The 17,591-nt window shown below is 42.2% G+C and overlaps 1 protein-coding gene across 3 annotated transcripts in view; it reads left to right on the top strand.

Moving 5' to 3' along the window:
• The window catches only part of ASAP1 (ArfGAP with SH3 domain, ankyrin repeat and PH domain 1), a 323,210-nt gene that overhangs the window by 68,585 nt on the left and 237,034 nt on the right, over nucleotides 1-17,591 (top strand). For all 3 annotated transcript variants that reach the window (XM_039523658.1, XM_039523659.1, XM_039523657.1), the window contains one exon: nucleotides 13,448-13,534. In XM_039523658.1, coding sequence (XP_039379592.1) covers nucleotides 13,476-13,534 — 59 coding nt within the window. In that variant the 5' untranslated portion in view covers nucleotides 13,448-13,475. The remainder of the gene's footprint in view (nucleotides 1-13,447; nucleotides 13,535-17,591) is intronic.

Below are 17,591 nucleotides of genomic sequence, written 5' to 3'. Positions count from 1 at the left end.
TGCCAGCTGTAACTCATTCTTTGCCTTGGCTTTCCTGATTTTGTTCCTACATATTCACGCTATTCCCGTGTATACTGCCTTGGTGACATGCCCTTCCTTCCATTTCCTGCATGTATCCCTTTTGGTTTTTAGATGGCTGCAGAAAGCGCTTTTTAGCTACATTGGCCTCCTGTGGCTCTTCTTATCTTTCCTTTGCACAGGAATAGCTTGATGTTCAGCCTCTAATATTACAACTTTCATGAAGTGCTTTGACTCCTTCTCTTCCTAATTGGTCTTTCCATGGGACTTTGCCTACTATTTCTCTGAGTTGGTTGAAATCCACCTTTCTGAAGTCCAGTGTCCTTGTTTTGCTGTTCTCATGTCCTCCTTTCCAGAGGATCTTGAATTCTGTCAGTTCCTTCCAAGTTCCCGACCACCTTCACGTTTGCAACTAGTTCATCCCTGTTGGTCAAGACCAGATCAAAAATGGATGAGACTCTAATTATTTCCTCAACTTTCTGAATCAGAAAGTTGTCCCCTACACAGGACATAATATGTTTTGCTGTAATCGTCTGCCACAGATATCAGGGAAGTTTAAAATACCCCATTAATATTAGCTCATGTGTCTTAGTATCTTGTTACCTGCTTGTAGAATGCCCCATCCACTTCCTCTTCTTGATTTGGTAGTCAGTAATAGGCCCCCTCACACCATGACATCACTGTTATTCTTTTCCCATTTTATCCTCACCCAGAGACTCTCAGTAGGTCTGTCACTCGGCTCCTCTTGGAGCACGGAGCAAGTGTATACATTCTTGATGGACAGCATGATGCTTCCTCCTTTTTTTACCCATACCTATTGTTCTGGAACAAGCTATTTCTCTCAGTGCTGGTACTCCAATCATGGGAGTGGTCCCACCAAGTCTCTGACATGCCAATTAAGTCATAATTGATTTTCTTCAAATACCATGACTTCCAGTTCATCTTGCTTGTTCCCCATACTCCTTGCATTGATATTTAGGCATAGAAGATATTTTGCAGACTGCCCTGTTGCTTTTCTTTTTGCCTCTTTAATGCGGTTGTGATTTCTAGTCCTTTCTCCAGAACTTAACCCCTTCCCCTTGATTTCATTACTTGAGCCTACATGCGCACTGGGTAGATTTTTGTCACCATCCCCCATAAGACCTAGTTTAAAGCTCTCTTTATCAGGTTAGCCAGATGATGTCCAAAGATGCTCTTCCCAGTATTTGCTAGATGCTGCCCATCCCAGCACAGTAATCCTCTTTCCTAGAACATCAACTTACTGTCAAAGAAGCCAAAGCCCTTTTGCCGACACTACCTGCATAGCTATGCATTCACTTCCATGATTCAACAGTCCCTGCCTGGGCCTTTTTTCAACAGGGAGGATGGATAAGAATACCACTTGCCCCCCCAACTCTTTTATCCTCCTTCCCAGAGCCATGTAGTCTTCAAATACAGATATTTCTATTCTTTTTATTTTCTTCTTCCAAATCTGAAGCCACACCTCATCCCTTTCTGCTTCTCCCATATTTTCCCTACATAACCTCTAACCTTTCCCTCTCAGCCTGTGTTTCCAGGTCTGGTCAGCCTCGCCAGCCCCCTGCCTCAGCCTCTTTCTGGTCACAGCTTCATCTCTTTATGCAGACCCAACCTGCTCCTTCCAAGCTGAACTTCATCTTCCATTTGCTTTCCTCCACATGCAGCCTATAAGGTTAATTGGCCTCATTTAACCTGCTCTGTCTTGTGTCCACATCATGCTCCCATACACGTCCAGGATTTTTTTTTCTTTTTTTAAATATTGGCATTTGTCAGCTATGCACAGATTCAGCACAAGCAGCTGGGCTCCACTTCCACATCAGGGTTAGGAAAGCCTAAAGGATTTCCACCACACACACATACTCTAGCTCACATTGCATAGTGTATAATAATCCTCTCACTGAACAAAATGGGACTACTCATATGCTTTAAGGTAGGCATTAGTATGCTGATAAATTGGGCCTTATGCAGGCCCCCTTAAGGCCAGAGTTTCCAGTGTTTGTGATCCCTCTAGTGACACAGATGAACACGTAATCACAGAAAAAATCTCACTGAAATCAGTGGGACTTCTTGTACAGCAGCAGTGTGCTGCTTGATGTGAGTAAGGGTATCCTGAAAGAATTTCTCGTTTCTAGTCCCCAACCCCATGTAGCCCAAGATTTAACTTGGCAGGTCTTAAGGTTCTGAGTGACATTTAGTTCAGCTGTTTACTGTCCTAGCTACCTACCCACGAAAACTCCCAAATGTCAAAACCATGAAAATAATGGAATTCATTGCTCCCCTGGCAAAAAGAAAGCCTTTATACTACTATGGTATATTACTTTGTAATATTTTATATTCATGTAACAACTCTCATCCAAGAAGATCAAAGCTCTTCCAAATATCAATGAACTAAGCCTCCCACTATCATTTAGATGGAGATGGATAATATAGCATTCATGGTAGTGCATTCTATAGATAAGATTGGTATGGAAGTTCCTTTATAGTTTTTTTTTATTATTATTTCTCCATAATTTTCTGAAAAGATTTTCTTTGGAGGTTGAAGCATTCAATGTTTGATCTTAGTCCAAAGGTTACTTTAAATATATACATACTTTTTTCCACAGCCAGGGGAGACTAATAACTTTAAATAGGAATTAACATTAAGACTGAAATAATAGCTGTGTAGATTACTTGATATGAATGTGCGAAGACATCCCAAAGTTATATGCAACGGAACAACTGCTTTTTGGCTTGGACAGTCAGAAATTCTATTATGGTGTCTCATTTTCATTTTCTAAACCCCTTCTCTTGCCTCTGTGAAAGCTCAAAATGTTTCTCATGTCATCCTCAGCTACTTGGAGTGGTTCTGAAGGTTGCAGGGAAAGTGGAGACGGATTACTAGAGGTTAAGGAATGGCTGAAGGCACTTGAAACCTATTTTATAATGCATTACTATTTATTTATTTATTACTAGTGCATCATGTGTGCATGATTCTTTACAAACAGATATGAGAGGTCCCTGCCCCAGAGTGCTTACAGTCTAAAAAGCCTGACTCAGAGTCCATGAACGTCAATGTAAAGGCTCCTGTTGACTTTGAAAGAGTTTGGATCAGGCTCTAAGAGCCTCTTTTCATCTTCCTTACTTAAGTTGATTCATATCTTACTGTGCAAGTAGTCACTTTGATTTCAAGGGGACTAGTCATGGAATAGGGGAAAACTCAACGTAAGGTTGGGCACAGACACAAAGAAGAGGGCAGAAGGGATGTAAAAACTGTCTTTTGTTTAAGTTTGCCACATGGTTTGTATTACCAGGAATTGGGGGGGGGTATAGATATCATATAACACTACAGTTTTTGTATGTATATTAAAGGAGAGGATGGTCAGCAATACAAAGCTAGCCAAAAGATGTGAGATTCTAGGTGGGATTCCAAGAAGGAGAGTGGAATTGGATGGCACACAGGAGGAGGGAGACATAGGGGGCAGCATGAAAAAGAGACAGATGCTGGTGGGAGAAGACTAAGAAAGGCTCAGTGAGGTAGAATGGGTTGGCACAGTGTAATACACAAGCACAGGTGTAGTCAAAATATGGTCCTGTGGTTAAGGCTATGTCTACACTACAAATGACTTTGATATAACGTACGTTGCTCAGAGGCGTGAATAATCCACACCCCCGAGCAACATAAGTTGTGAGAGAGGGATAGCTCAGTGGTTTGAGCATTGGCCTGCTTAAACCCAGGGTTGTGAGCTCAATCCTTGAGGGCAAAAATTGGTCCTGCTAGTGAAGGCAGGGGGCTGGACTCAATGACCTTTCAAGGTCCCTTCCAGTTCTAGGAGATTGGTATATCTCCAATTATTACCTTTATACGTTATACCGACCTAAGCACTGGCGTGGACAGCTTCTCCTAATGACATAGCTACCGCCTCTCACGGAGGTAGGCGTTATTAAGCCGACAGGAGAGCTCTCATCTATCAGCTTAGAGTGTTTGCACAGCTGCAGCTGCTGTAATGTAAACATAGCCTAAGTGTGAGGAAATCTGGGTTCCATTCCTGGTTCTGTTACAGACTCTTTGTGTGACCTTGAACTCCGTGGAGATTAATTAGGGATAATACTTCTGTACTTCAAAGGGGGCTTTGTGAGGCTACATTCATTAACATTTGTGGGGTGTTAAATACTGTGGCAATGTGGGGACCATATTAGCACTTAGCTAGTGGGAGCTGAGGGCAGAAATATGCAGTTTGCTTCATTGCAGAGCTGTTGTCACAGAGTAAAATGTCACAGCAGGAGGACCATGGGAACCTGCAGTTCAGGCTCCCCTAATTTTTCATAAGGGAGCAAAATTATCTAGTTGCAGATGGCTCTAATTGTCTCTAATTTTTATAATGTCTGTCCCACAAAGACTACTATTGAATTCAGCCCACAATATCTGTTTTAATATTACAAATCAATAGTGGGGGAAGTTATGCAACATTCAGGTTGGTGGTATTCATCTACAATGCATGTAGAGTATGTAGGCCTATTTCCTACAGACTCTACATGGAGTAAATCATTATACTGTTACTGACCTGACAGTGGTGGAGGGTGATTCTGGCAGAGCAGGTGTCACCTCTTGCAAAGGCCCTTAGGCTTCACTGAACACTGACAAATGCATAGCTGGAAGCCAGTCTGGATCACCTGTGTGTTAGTATTGTTAAAACAGATAGTTATAAGAATGTATTTAGTGGTTAGCCTTTATGAAATGCTTGTAGGATGCTGCATGTATTACATATAACCTGATAACATGGGGTACAGATGTTATAAGTAAGATTAAGTATCTGCTTTATAACCGTAAAGGTGTTTGCTTTAAAACTGTAAACCCCCACTGTCAGGAGAGAAGCATTACCAACTGTGAAATAGTCTGCCACAAGAATTGTCATCTCCTCTCTAGTAAAGGAAGGCCGACATACACCAGAGAAGCCATTGTGGAACATCAATGGACAAAAGATTTCTTGATTGCTCCCCAACACCTATGAAGAGGAGACATGCGCAAACACTCATCACATCAGCTTGAGCTCTGTAGGAAGGAAATAAAAGTTCCTGTCAAGAAGAAATTGTTGCCCTAAGCTGCATGGACTTTAGGGCGAGGGCAAGATTTTTAAGCATAAGCAAGGGATCCTGGCTGTTTAGCTTGGGTTAGTCTTAAAGGACATACAGAGTTTTCTCATTACAGTAGCTTCTATTACTTTTTGAAACTGAAGACTGTCACTGATTTGTGTAATGTATGTTTACTTGTTTTAATCTTGTAAATGACGCTCATTTCTTTTTCCAAGTTAATAAACCTTTAGGTAATTTGCTATAGGATTGGCTACAAGTCTTGTCTTTGAGAGATAATGACCTGGGATGAATGACTGATCCTTGCTACTGGGAGTAACCTGAATATTGTGGTGGGGTGTTTTATTTGTTTTGTTTTGTTTTTTGGTTTAAGGGCCATCTAGCACAAACACAAGCTTGCCTAGGTGGCAAGACAGACTGGAATACCCAAGGGAACTGTCTGTGACTCCATGTTAAGGCTGTTACAGAGCCTGAGGAGTATCACACTTGATACTTGGCTGGTGAAATCTAACTATAGACTACAAAACCAATTTGGTGTTTGTGCCCTGCTTCTTAACAGTCTGCCCTGAGGTTGGCACTCATGGTCATGAGCCACTCCAGATAGTTTGACCGAGGGGAAACATCTGATTTATCAGTAACGTCTCCTGGCCATAAGAGGTGAATTGTAAGTTACTTAAAATATTGAATTGCTGATGGCTGCCTTGTCATCCAATATATAAAGTGCCAGTGATGAGATTAATGAAAGCGCATCAGAGACTTTAAGAAAGGAAGCAGACATACTGATGAGCTTCTACTTCCAACAAAATGAGAACTCTTCTATGAGCCCAAGAAACAGCTGAAGGATAGAGTAGAATATGCTGAAAAAGATCATTCTTATGTATATCAAACAGAGATTTAACTTGTACACTATTCAGCGATCCTGAAACCATCAGGCAAATAGTGGAAGGCAATGGCACTCGCTTTTCAAGAGCAGGAGAGTCCATTTCTCTAGATACTTATATAAATCTTTGTTATATATCTGAGTCCTGGAGCAAATCTGTCTTTGAATGAAATTGCAGAAAAACCCAGCTGCAGTTGAACACTGTGACATTTCAATACAATATATGTTGTAATACTGTACTGATATCCAGAGGTGAAAGTAAGCCATTACGAACTGGTATGGCGTACCGGCAAGAGCCGGTACACTGCTGACCGCACCAGCACGGGACAATTTCCCCAGCTGGTGATTTAAAGGGCCCGGGGCTACTGGTAGTGGCCGGAGCTCTGGGCCCTTTAAATCGCCACTTGAGCCCCGCTGCCAGAGCCCCAGGGTAACGGTGGCAGCCGGAACCCCCGGGGCTCCGGTGGTGATTTAAAGGGCCCGGGGCTTGGCTGTGGTAGCGGCAGCCGGAGCCATGGGCCCTTTACATTGCCTCCAGAGCCCCACTGCCAGAGCCCAGGGGTAGCAGCGGCAGCCTGGGGCTCTGGTGGTGATTTAAAGGGCCCAAGGCTCCCAGCCACTGCTACCACAGCGGAGCCCCTGGCCCTTTAAATCACCACCAAAGCCTGGCTGCTGGAGCCCTGGGGTAGTGGTGCCAGCTGGGAGCCCCAGGGTGATGATTTAAAGGGCCCGGGGCTCCCGGCAGTGGCCAGAGCTCTGGGCCCTTTAAATCGCTGCCAGAACCCCGCTGCCGGAGCCACGGAGTAGCAGCGGCAGCTGAGGGCTCCGCTGGTGATTTAAAGGGCCCAGGTCTCCACTGAAGTAGCGGCGGCCTGAACCCAGGCCCCTTTAAATTGCCACCAGAGCCCCGCTGCAGGAGCCCCGGGGTAGCGGCGGTGACCGGGGGCTCTGGTGGTGATTTAAAGGCCCTGCCCCCTGCTCAGGACTCCGGCATACCGGTAAGTCCTTTAAGTTACTTTCATCCCTGCTGATGTCTCAAAACCATGTTTTAGCTAATCATGATGCACGTATCACACTGTAGTGTCAGAATGCCCTGTGGGGTTATTTTGCTGCTCTTTGAGACTCCTTAATATCAGTTTTTGATGATTAAGTACTCTTCATTACAAAAGTAACTGAGGATGTTAAAAAGTAGCTACTAAAGTTAGATCTGTCAGTCTATTTTTAGTCCATTTAATGTGTACCGTGTCAAATCTGTATTGTTCTAGTTTCTTAATCAAAATGTTATATGGCAGCAAGTCAAATGAGTTACAGAAGTCTCAGGATATGACATCAACACTTTATCAACTGAACTTCTAGTATCACCTAAAAAGATGATGTTACTTTGACAGGATCTATTTTGCATAAGCCCATGTTGATTGGCATTAATTTTATTAGCTATCTTTAATTGCTTATTAATCAAGTCCCATATCACTCATTCCATTATTTTGCCTGGGATCAATGTCAGGCTGACAAGCATGTAATAACCCGGGTTGTCACATTTACCCTTTTAAAATTTTGGCATGACACTAGCGCTCTTAAATGGGAATAAGTAAATAACTTTTCCTTATCTACTTTCTTATGAGTGATGTAGAGAAAGTAGATTAGGAAAAGTTATTTACTTGTTCCCATAATACAAGAACTAGGGGCCACCAAATGAAATTAATGGGCAGCAGGTTTAAAACAAATAAAAGGAAGTCCTTTTTCACACAGCGCACAGTCAACTTGTGGAACTCCTTGCCTGAGGAGGCTGTGAAGGTTAGGACTATAACAGCGTTTAAAAGAGAACTGGATAAATTCATGGAGGTTAAGTCCGTTCATGGATATTTGCCAGGATGGGTAAGGAATGGTGTCCCTAGCCTCTGTTTGTCAGAAGATGGAGATGGATGGCAGGAGAGAGATCACTTGATCATTGCCTGTTGCGTTCACTCCCTCTGGGGCTCCTGGCATTGGCCACTGTCAGTAGACAGGATACTGGGCTAGATGGACCTTTGGTCTGACCCAGTATGGCCATTCTTATGTTCTTAAAGTCTTCTGGAATTTCCCTAATGTTCCAAGAGTTATTGAAAATCAATATTAATGGTCCCTCCTTGGACAACTCTTACAACTCTCAAATACAAGTTATCCAGAGCTGTTGACTTAAAAATGTCTTTAAATACCTACATGGGGAACAAAAATTTTATGATACAGGGCTCTTCATTCTAACATAACAACGGATACAATGGCTGGAAGTTGAAGCTAGATAAATTCAGGTTAGAAATAAGGTGCACATTTTTAACAGTGAGGGTACTTAACCATTGTAACAAATTACAAATGGTTGTGGTGGATTCCCCATCACTAGAATTTTTAAATCATGATTGGGTGTTTTTCTAAAAGATATATCCTAGTTCAAACAGGAATGAATTTAGTGTTCTTATTGGAGTATCTGACATCAGGCAGAAAGGACGGCCACTCAGACCAGCAGCCTCCAGAAGCTGCTCAATTACCACTGTTCAAATAGCAATTAACATTAACAGGAGTTGTGTGTGCCCATCTAGGGGAGAATAGACTTTCCAACTGAGAACTTCACGTACTGGCTTGTTTTCAGAAAAGTGATTATGATGATTTTATTATTATTTATTTTAATTATTCAGTATTCAGCAGTGTGCAAATTAATTGAAGATTTTGATTGTACAAAGTGCTGAGTACTCACATTTCCATTTGAGGTCAGACTGGAGCTGCTAGGTGTGCAGGACTTCTGAAAATCAGGCCTCAGGTCATTTGTACTCCCCACAAATACTCCTGTCTCTGCCTCAGTAAAATACATTGGAGTCCATTCTAGTAGTGTTATCCAAATCAGAGCTTAAGGTGAAACTGAAAAACATCTGTTTGTTATATCTAGCTTGGCTTGCACAGAGGGGACACAAAGAGAACAAATGTATGGCAGATTTTGCCATGAAATAAAAGGAATTTTCTTTCATCACACTGCCATTGAAGAACATGTGAGCTACGGCATGGATTGAGGATTTAATTCTATGCTTTGGACGTGAAAATAGCCGCACTGACTTTTATGAATTATATATATATATTTGTAATCGTTAAATTTGTAAGCCAGGCTTTTCAACAGAATTTAGATGGCAACAATAAGCTGATCCCATGTAGTTCAAATAACCAGCTTATTTTTTTTCATTTGCAGAAAATAAGACTTTTTCTCTCCTGTATTATCTTAAAGCTTCATAGTTTTCATACTATTACCCCAGTCATTTTCTGTAAATTACAGTAAGAAGCAATACTTCACAGCATTTGCTGATAATGTAGTCTGTTTATACAGAAAGTACAAGGGCTATAATTACTACATGATCACATTATATAGCAAGGTCAGAATTTTGTGATTCACTCTATTGTTTGGACATAAAGGGAGTTGATTTTCAGTCTGGTGGTGTACAACTACTATTATTGTTACATCAGTGACTGTAGAAACAATATTAACATTTGCTTCTTTCAGTTTTTCTGCTTAGGTTAACTAAGTTCAAACATTCCATGAAAATAGGCTGGTTAACATTAATTAGAGATGCAAAGTTTATATGTTGTTTGGGTTCTGTGTTATTTTTGAAGGAAAAAAAAAGAGCAAGTAATTAAATTACCTATGGATGAAAATACATGAATTGTAAACAACCTCAAATGCACATAACTGAAGAGTAGAAACATATCTCTTGATCCTTTTCTCTCCTACACACAATCTCAAACCTTCTTTCATGACCACCATTGCATACACTTGGCATGGCCTCTCAATTTATATATTCCAATCTTATAATTCATCTGTATTTTCTACCACTTTATCAAATCTAACTGCCTCAAAAGACAGGACCGCCACCACTTTAGTTGGGAGACTATCTTATAATCTAAGACCTTGATTTAGCAAGGCATGTAAGTAGTACCATCGATTTCAGTAGAATTATTTGTATTTAAAGTTAAGTAAATGCTTAATTGCTTTCCTGAATTGGGTCCTAACGGAATTTACTATTGTCATTACTACATCTTAACTGATATCAAGCCTTAATTTATCTTTTTAATATCATTCCATTTCACTTAGTTACGCTCCCTTCTTTCATCTCTCCTTGAGCAATCCTCCTCCTCTTCTTGGAATCAGAGTCCCTCAGATACTTGTCGACTGTGATTGTGTCTCCCTGTTGTCATTGTTGTCTAGCTATCCAGGGCATGTAAGCACATACATACTTTTGTGCATCTGACCCAAATTGGTTTGCCCAAAGTCACACAGGAAGTCTATAGCAGCTCATGGCACTAAACAAGGATCTCCTAAGCCCTAGACTAATGCCCTATCCACTGGACGGTTCTTCCTCCCTTGAGCCAAGCTATGTATTTAGCTCTTGTCATCTTCCCTCACCAGTCAATCCTGCCAACTTGAAGCACGTGTGCTTACGCATGCACTGTATAATAAACGACACTGCCAACCTCCCCCAAATTTTATCAAATTTTAACCAACTGTATTTCTAACTTCATAATCATTTTTCTGGCTTTTATCTGCATTCCACTCAGTTTGCCCCCATAACCCTACCACTAAGATGTCCAGAGGTGAACTCAGTGTTTTAGTCAAGCCAGAGCCAGAGAGAATACAACTGTTCTGAATAACTAAACTCTTCCTAATAACCACACAAGATCTAACTAAACAGCTTTCAACAACTCAAGTAATATACTTGTTTCTTCATGATCTTAAGTACCTTCTTAAGGCAGATATGGGAAAATTGAATCACATTATGAATTTGAGAAATTGATCAAATACTGAAAAGCTATCCTCAACCATTAATATAAGTGATTAGTGATGGTTACCTGTAAACCTGGCCCAAATTTGATCTAGAAACTTTTGAGAGACAATGTAGTTTTGAACTAACTTTATTTCAATTTAAATGGTGTAAACCTATAAAAATGAAGGTGACTACCGAGCCGAGGCATAATATCATTAAAAGGAACAGATGTGCTGTGACATTAGACAACAGCAAACAAAACAGCCATGAGAGGCTAGGTACACCAGTTCTCATTATTTTATTGTAAGTTTTGTGATATGTGTTTGGTTTTTTTCCTTAAAGCCTCAGCACCTTGGAATCCAGGAAATAAGATTTCATTTTTCTTTAACGTAAGTTTTCTAGTCCTCAGTGGAGTGGAGGAAATCTTGAAAGAGTGATGTGAGTGCACCCTAAAGACTCAAACTAGGAGGAAAAAAACCCAGAACAAAACAAATCAAAGAAACAAAAAAACCTCACACACAACATCCAAAATTATTATTTTTAATCTCAAGATTTTAAAGCTGATCTCATGCTTTTTTGAGGCCTGACTCGTGATTTTTTTTGAATGTTTGTGGTTGGCAATATTATACACCTGACTAACAAGTCTGGAAATACTAAGTAAACAGTACAAAACCCATAAAGAAAATACAAGAGTCTCTGGGGAAATATGTCAGCTGGGAGTATCAAGATATCTTTTTTTTTTAAAAGGAGACTCATTGAATGAAGAAAGTATATTTATGATCAAGCAATTAAAGACTATCATAATGCATATGTACAAGGGGACCAAAGCAGCATTGGCTACCTTAAATGTGGCATTTCTTAATTTTTGAGAGCTTGACTTCACAATTTAAATGCTCTTTTAACATTCGTTTTTAAAAAAGCAAACTGAAAAAACCCAGAAATTCCATCATGTGGCATCATACTGATACCCATGTTTCATAGGGAAGATTGCAATCTTTATTTCCACCACACTGACCTCTGCCACTTGAGCTGATGGAGTAACTGGTAGCACTAGAGGGGGAGAAGCCACACACTTTGTCAGTGGGTTTCAGAAATATTTTATGACAGCAGGGGAAGGGTGAGACTCAGGAATGTTTGGCTTTCGTTCCAGATTTTGGAGGGGAGTGCACTCTAGTGGGCACTATTTCTTCCTGTTTCCTCTTCTTCCTCCTTCCCCCGCAGCTAGGTCCCAGCCCTATTTTGCCCTTAAGGCTTCTCATCTAACCTCAGTTTCCACCTCCTCCCTGGCTTCTTGGCCCAGTCTCTCTGTCCATCCAGTCCGTCTCTTCTTCCTCCCCAACCCCCACACCAAACTCCAAGTCTCACTAGTCACATTGTCCCAGTCTGCCCCTTTAACTCCTCCCCTGATCTGGCTTTTGTCCCCTCAGCAATCAAATCAGATAGTTCCTCCTCCACATTCCTGAGTGCAGGCAGGGCTGCTTGGGGGGGGCAAGTGGGGCAATTTGCCCCAGGCCCCGGAGGGGCCCCCACAAGAATATAGCATTCTATGTTATTGCAACTTTTTTTTTAATGGAAGGGGCCCCTAAAATTGCTTTGCCTCAGCCCCCCTGAATCCTCTGGGCGGCCCTGAGTGCAGGTGGAGCGGGAGGTGTCACTGAGAGCACAGAAGAGACAGGCTCTCTGCTGTCATTTCCAGTGCCTGGCCTGGAGCAGGTATTACAGGGGAAGTCTGGCTTAGCCCGTGTAGCCCCAGGATGGCACATGTATAGTCCTGGCACATGTAGGAACTGTGAGGGGATGGAGCATGCCTGGGTACTCTGTGGGGATGACGCATGAGCAGTCTGGTTAGCACTAGGATCTTTGAGCTTCAGGCACATGCTCAGAAAGGATGCAATATGTAGAGATTTTAGCAGCTAAAGTTAAATATATGTTTACTAAATGTGCAAACTATGAATTTTCAAACCCTTATAACTTGGCCACATTTGGGCAGATTTTCACAGGCAGGGTACATTACTGACACAAATGCCATCACCACCATCACCCCTTCCCCTGCCAAATTTCAAATCTGCTCAAAAGCATAAAGATGCTAGAGCTATTCAAAGGTCTCAAGAATTATTTTAACAAGGTGAAACAATATAATTTTCCTAGTCTCTTTCTCAGAAATGGCTGCATTGTTTTTACTGAAATTTTCCAAACAATTCCAGTCCATAGTAGACACCAGGCTTGGAAAATTTCAGTCCAAAGAGTTAAACTTTGGCAAAGTTATAAACAACCAAAAACAGGATCTTATAATGGGAAATGTTGGGCAACCTTAATTATATGCAGTGCTACCAGCCTCACCTATAGTACAGCTAAGTAAATAATTGCCAAATTCGATGCATAAAGTTTTTTCTCAGTAAGCTGAAGAGGTTCTTTCTTAGCAATATCTGTTGTTACCGCCATGATTTTCTAATGGGTCTGTGTCTTGTGAGGAAACTTGCAACATCAAGTACAATAAAACAAGTATAATTATTTATTGCAAAGTAACTAAGTAACTTATGTTGAATTTTTTGACAGTGAGTCTTGTTACTGAGGCATTCATAGATTTTGGACACTGTTTCAAACATAAAGTTTAAAAAAGTGACCTTGCAAGTTCCATAGCTCTGTTCACTGTTAATTATTTTTCTCACTTTTTCTCCTGTTGTAGGTAGTTTTCTTGTGGTGACAGATGAGACATGAGATCTTCAGCCTCCAGGCTTTCAAGTTTTTCTTCAAGAGATTCATTATGGAATCGGTAAGAAAGCAAAACAACATTTTAGGTCAAAATAATAGGTTTCTAGTATTTGCTACCTTTAAAAACCAAACAAACACACAAACAAATCAACCCAGGTACTGGTTCATGGCAATACCAGTTGCAATATTTGCCAATTCTTCCTTTTCTGTTTTTTTGCCAGTTTGGACTAATCACAAAAGGTGCTTTTCAGGGGAAGGCCAAAAGCATTACTCAATAATCCCTTTTAGACAATTACAACTTTAAACACACAATAGGGCAAATATTAGTATGTATAAAATATTACACTTTGCATTGTATAGATATATTTCAAAGCTGCTTGGCAAAAGGAATCTAAAAAGTAGCAGTTTGTACCTTGTGTAGTGCATGCAGCTCCGGTGAATAACGCTCATTTAACTTTTAAAATAGCACACATTTGCAGTGCTGCTAGGACTTGTGTGGGGGTTTTAAAGAGCAGACTCATTCTTTTTGGTGTTGTAGAATGTAGAACAGCACACAGTTGTCTAAATATGCTTTTGTTTATTCAGTCTGTGAATGGTGAGTACTCTGTTTTAAAGTTTGCACTGTACTTCATTAAACTACAATAAGCTACATTCAGATTGCCTGGAGATCCTTACTTGAACCCACAGCGACTACAAAATTCAGGGTTAAGGCTGAAATTTGAGCCTCCCTTCACTCACTAGATCCAGATATTGTGACACACGATTCTTTAGTCTACTTTAGAGCCCTGAGTGGGGTTGATTGATCTCATATCACAAGGTAAACTGGTATAGCCTAAAAATCAGACTAAATCCATATTTTTATGAGCATGCAGCTATACAACTAGGCATTTTTAAAAGCATGTAATTTATCTGCTAGGCCATGCCAGTTTATTTTTTAAAGTTTGCTACTGCATATGATTTTTAAAAATAAACTGGCATGGCCTAGCAGGTAAATAACATGCTTTTAAAAATACCTAGTTGGATATGGATTTAGGATAATTTTAAAACAAATTTCAGATTATTCCTATTTTTTTTAAAATACTACTTCATGAAAAGCTAGGAAAATTAAGGCATAAAAAACTTGAACTAATGTTTCAAAGGCCACCCTTCCCCTTTCTGAACCCAGTCCACTACACTTGTATAGCCTCAAAGCCCAAGCCCCACAAACCTGAGCCAGCAGACCTGGGCCAGCGACAGTCAAGCTGAGGGTCTTTTATTGCAGGGTAGACATACCCTAAGCTATCCAGCCACCTTGTTCTAGTTTAGAAATAGAAGCAGGGCTTAATCTATATTGTAGACTGTAAACACCCAGGACTTCATTTTAAAGTCAAACCTCTGAGTTATGACTGACCTTTGCATTCTGAAACTGGCATGCTTCAAATGCTTCAGGTTTTGCACATAAACAGACAAAACAGATTTTATTTTATTTTTTTGGAAAAATTTATAACGGCAACAACAAAATTGCTCCCAAGCTGAAACTTTGTATGCCAAGTTCAAGTCTGGAGTGACTATTTTTGGGTGAGTTATAAATCCCTGGAAATAGAGTTTATATAAAGGAAATGCAGACATATCATTAAATGTAGTGGTTGGAGGGGCCTTTCCTATACTTTCTCATATCTGTATACTCATTTTATCATCAGTATAATGATATGCCACTTGACTGTTAAGCAAACAGTCAAGTGTGTTCACTCAACACTATAAGCCATTTCTTGGATTTCATCTGCTTGAACTCAGTGGACCCACAGACAGGGGTGACAGGTTTGTAGAAATTTTTGTGGTGCCCAGAACCCGCGCTCCCAAACTCCCTCCCAAACTCCGCCCTCCACCTGCCTAAGGCTCTGGGAGGGAGCTTGGGTGGAGAGAGGAGGTCTGGGATGCAAGCCCTGGGCTGGGGCAGGGGATTGGGGTACAGGAGGGATGCAGAAGGGGTGAGGCTCTGAGAGGGAGTTTGGGTGGGGGAGGGGGTCTGGGGTGCAGGCTCTGGGATGGAGTTTGGGTGCTGGGTGTAGGCTCCGGCTGGGGCAAGTGGTGGGAGTGTAGGAGGGGGTGAAGGGTGTAGGCTCTGGGCTGGAGTTTTGGGGCAGGAGAGGGTGTGTGGGAAGGGTGTGAGGGTGCAGGCTCTGGGATGGAGTTTGGGTGCAGGCTCTGGGCTGGGGCAGGGGTGCAGGAGGGGGTGAGGGGTGCAGGCTTTGGGACGAGTTTGGGGATTGGAGGAGGTGCTGAGGGAGGGGGTGCAGGCTCTGGGAGGGAGTTTGGGGGTGGGAGGGGTGCAGAGGGAGGGGTGCAGGGGTGAGGGCTCTGGGGTGGGGCTGGGCATAAGGGGTTGAGTGTGGCTGGGGATGAGGGGTTTGGGCTGTGGGGTGGAGCTTGGGATGAGGGGTTCATGATGGAGGAGGGGGCTCAGGGCTGGGGCACAGGGTTAGGGTGCGGGAGGATGAGGGCTTGGGCTGGGGGTGCGGGCTCTGGGGTGGGGCAGGGCTGGGGATGAATTTGGGGTGCAGGGACAAGGGCCTGGGGGAGGTGCACAGGGGCAGTAAGTGGGGACTGGAGGACACTTGGGGGAGGTGCAGGGGGGGTCAGGCGGGGCCAGGGGAGAGACCCGGTCCCAAACATTGGTGGAGCTGGGCCCTCGGGCCCTGAATGTTGCTGGTGCCCAGGCACCACGGGCCCATATAACTCACCGCCCCTGCCCACAGATGTGTATGTTTGCAGGATTGGGGTCTTAACAGGATAAGTTCTTATAAAAACAGGTCTTTAGGACACATCTTCCTATGTGTTTGTGTACATCCTAGAACAATGCGGCCCCAATCTTCATTAAACCACTAGACACTGCTGTAATACAACAACTACTATTAGATTGAAATTGGTTAGAACAGTAATGAAGTTTGTGTCTTACAGCTGCACATCACTAACTTCATCTGGAAAATAGCCCTTTTATTTGCCTGCAGGTCCTTTTTGTTTATCTAGACAAGCAGTGCTTAAATGCTTTGATCTGAGAGCTTCTCATTGTTACATAATATTTTTTAAAATAACATTATAAAATGAATCAATAATAAGACTTTGCTCTTATAGTACTTTTCATCTGTAGATCTCAACGCAGTTTCATTATATCCCCATTTTACAGGTGAGGAAACTGAGGCATAAGGCAGTGGTAGTGAAGGTAGTGAATTGCCCAAGGTGAAATAGCAGTTCAGTAACAGAACCAGGCCTCCTGACTCTTAGGGTATGTCTATGCTGCAGCTGGGAGCATGCTTCCCAACATGAGTAGAGAGGCAAGCATTGGCTTGCTTGAGCTATCACACTGAAAATAGCAGTGTAGCCAAAGGTAACACAGCCACCTGGGCTGGCCACCCAAGTACGTACCCAGGGCTTATACTTAGACAGCTAACCTGAATTGCTGCCCATGCTACCTTGGTTACACTACTATTTTTAGCATTCTAGAAAGCACGCGACCAGCTGCCATGTAGAATGTAACCTTAGGGTATGTCTGCGTTATAGCTGGGAGGTATAATTTCCAACTCAGGTAGATGTACATACATTAGCTCTGCTTGTCCTATCATGGTCAAAATAGCAGTGTGGCCACAGCAGCATGGATGGCAGCTCAAGCTAGCTGCAAAGGGACCTTGCACAGGGTGGTACTCAGCTGGCTAGTCCAAGCCATTGCCTGTGTCTTTGCAGCCACGCTGCTATTTTAGTGTGCGAGCTCAAGTAGAGCTAGCATATGTCTACATGAGCTAGGATTACACTTCCCAGCTGGCATGTAGACACACTCTTAGCCCCATCCCCTATCCAGTGACCATACTGCCTCTCCATTTGGGCTTGAACCTGCAGGGTCTAGGCAGCCAGAACTCACATTACCATCAGTGTTTGTTTCATTGCCCCAGTAGGACTGGGAGATCTGCTTAGATAGGGATGTAGCACAATCGCTCCCTCTGTAATAGACAGATAACATTGAAATGTTTTCAATATGGTTTGAAGAACTATTTCAGGTTTTTTTTATTCTGGAGAAGCCTACTGCACTAGCTGCCCGGAAACCTTTTAATTTTTGCCACGTCTTTCTCTCTTTTTAGTCAGCACTG

The sequence above is a fragment of the Mauremys reevesii genome, linkage group 2, assembly GCF_016161935.1.
Source record: "Mauremys reevesii isolate NIE-2019 linkage group 2, ASM1616193v1, whole genome shotgun sequence".
In the NCBI taxonomy this organism is placed as follows: domain Eukaryota; kingdom Metazoa; phylum Chordata; order Testudines; family Geoemydidae; genus Mauremys; species Mauremys reevesii.
The sequence above is the reverse complement of the archived record's forward strand: the minus strand, read 5'-3'. Positions and strand labels throughout refer to the sequence as shown.